The sequence below is a fragment of the chloroplast genome of Corylus avellana (assembly GCF_901000735.1).
Source record: "Corylus avellana chloroplast, complete genome".
Taxonomy (NCBI): Eukaryota; Viridiplantae; Streptophyta; class Magnoliopsida; order Fagales; family Betulaceae; genus Corylus; species Corylus avellana.
This window is the reverse complement of record NC_031855.1, coordinates 150001-152500: the sequence shown is the minus strand read 5'-3', so window position 1 is coordinate 152500 and position 2500 is coordinate 150001. Positions and strand designations below refer to the sequence as shown.

The following is a 2500-nucleotide window of genomic DNA, read 5'->3' as shown; positions in this document are numbered from 1 at the left end:
ACGAGACATCTAAGTCATACAAGTAAAGAGATCTATTCATTGATAAGAAAAAGAAAAAACGTGAACGGTGATTGGATTGATGATAAAATAGAATCCTGGGTCTCGAACAGTGATTCGATTGATGATAAAGAAAGAGAATTCTTGGTTCAGTTCTCCACCTTAACGACAGAAAAAAGGATTGATCAAATTCTATTGAGTCTGACTCATAGTGATCATTTATCAAAGAATGACTCTGGTTATCAAATGATTGAACAACCGGGAGCAATTTACTTACGATACTTAGTTTACATTCATAAAAAGTATCTAATGAATTATGAGTTCAATACATCCTGTTTAGCAGAAAGACGGATATTCCTTGCTCATTATCAGACAATCACTTATTCACAAACCTCGTGTGGGGCTAATAGTTTTAATTTCCCATCTCATGGAAAACCCTTTTCGCTCCGCTTAGCCCTATCCCCCTCTAGGGGTATTTTAGTGATAGGTTCTATAGGAACTGGACGATCCTATTTGGTCAAATACCTAGCGGAAAACTCCTATGTTCCTTTCATTACAGTATTTCTGAACAAGTTCCTGGATAACAAGCCTAAGGGTTTTCTTATTGAGGATAGTGACGATATTGATGATAGTGACGATATTGACCGTGACCTTGATACGGAGCTGGAGCTCCTAACTATGACGAATGCGCTAACTATGGATATGATGCCGGAAATAGACCGATTTTATATCACCCTTCAATTCGAATTAGCAAAAGCAATGTCTCCTTGCATAATATGGATTCCAAACATTCATGATCTAGATGTGAATGAGTCGAATTACTTATCCCTCGGTCTATTAGTGAACTATCTCTCCAGGGATTGTGAAAGACGTTCCACTAGAAATATTCTTGTTATTGCTTCGACTCATCTTCCCCAAAAAGTAGATCCCGCTCTAATAGCTCCGAATAAATTAAATACATGCATTAAGATACGAAGGCTTCTTATTCCACAACAACGAAAGCACTTTTTCACTCTTTCATATACTAGGGGATTTCACTTGGAAAAGAAAATGTTCCATACTAATGGATTCGGGTCCATAACCATGGGTTCCAATGTACGAGATCTTGTAGCACTTACCAATGAGGCCCTATCGATTAGTATTACACAGAATAAATTAATTATAGACACTGATATAATTAGATCTGCTCTTCATAGACAAACTTGGGATTTGCGATCCCAGGTAAGATCGGTTCATGATCATGGGATCCTTTTCTATCAGATAGGAAGGGCTGTTGCACAAAATGTACTTCTAAGTAATTGCTCCATAGATCCTATATCTATCTATATGAAGAAGAAATCATGTAACGAAGGGGATTCTTATTTGTACAAATGGTACTTCGAACTTGGAACGAGCATGAAGAAATTAACGATACTTCTTTATCTTTTGAGTTGTTCTGCCGGATCGGTCGCTCAAGACCTTTGGTCTCTACCCGGACCCGATGAAAAAAATGGGATCACTTCTTATGGACTCGTTGAGAATGATTCTGATCTAGTTCATGGCCTATTAGAAGTAGAAGGCACCCTGGTGGGATCCTCACGGACAGAAAAAGATTGCAGTCAGTTTGATAATGATCGAGTGACATTGCTTCTTCGGCCCGAACCAAGGAATCCCTTAGATATGATGCAAAATGGATCTTGTTCTATCGTTGATCAGAGATTTCTCTATGAACAATACGAATCGGAGTTTGAAGAAGGGGAACGAGAAGGAGTCCTCGACCCGCAACAGATAGAGGAGGATTTATTCAATCACATAGTTTGGGCTCCTAGAATATGGCGCCCTTGGGGCTTTCTATTTGATTGTATCGAAAGGCCCAATGAATTGGGATTTCCCTATTGGGCTAGGTCATTTCGGGGCAAGCGGATCATTTATGATGAAGAGGATGAGCTTCAAGAGAATGATTCGGAGTTCTTGCAGAGTAGAACCGTGCAGTACCAGACAAAAGACAGATCTTCCAAAGAACAAGGCTTTTTTCTAATAAGCCAATTCATTTGGGACCCTGCAGATCCACTTTTTTTCCTATTCAAAGATCAGCCCTTTGTCTCTGTGTTTTCACATCGAGAATTCTTTGCAGATGAAGAGATGCCAAAGGGGCTTCTTACTTCCCAAACAGATCTTCCTACATCTATATATAAACGCTGGTTTATCAAGAATACGCAAGAAAAGCACTTCGAATTGTTGATTTATCGCCAGAGATGGCTTAGAACCAATAGTTCATTATCTAATGGATTTTTCCGTTTTAATACTCCATCCGAGAGTTATCAGTATTTATCAAATCTGTTCCTATCTAACGGAACGCTATTGGATCAAATGACAAAGACATTGTTGAAAAAAAGATGGCTTTTCCCGGATGAAACAAAAATTGGATTCATGTAACAAGAGAAAGGTTTCCCATTCCTTAGCCGGAAAGATATGTGGCCATGAAATAGGGATTAAGCGGAACAGAATTGACTGGGTGGTAGAG

General features: G+C 39.0%; 1 protein-coding gene across 1 annotated transcript in view; it reads left to right on the top strand. All coding sequences in view use genetic code 11, as the record gives it.

Moving 5' to 3' along the window:
* Window positions 1-2412, top strand: part of ycf2 — a 5994-nt gene extending 3582 nt beyond the window's left edge. The window contains exon 1 of the mRNA in view: window positions 1-2412. This exon is cut by the window's left edge and continues 3582 nt beyond it. Coding sequence (YP_009318215.1) covers window positions 1-2412 — 2412 coding nt within the window.
* Window positions 2413-2500: the final 88 nt, after the last annotated feature.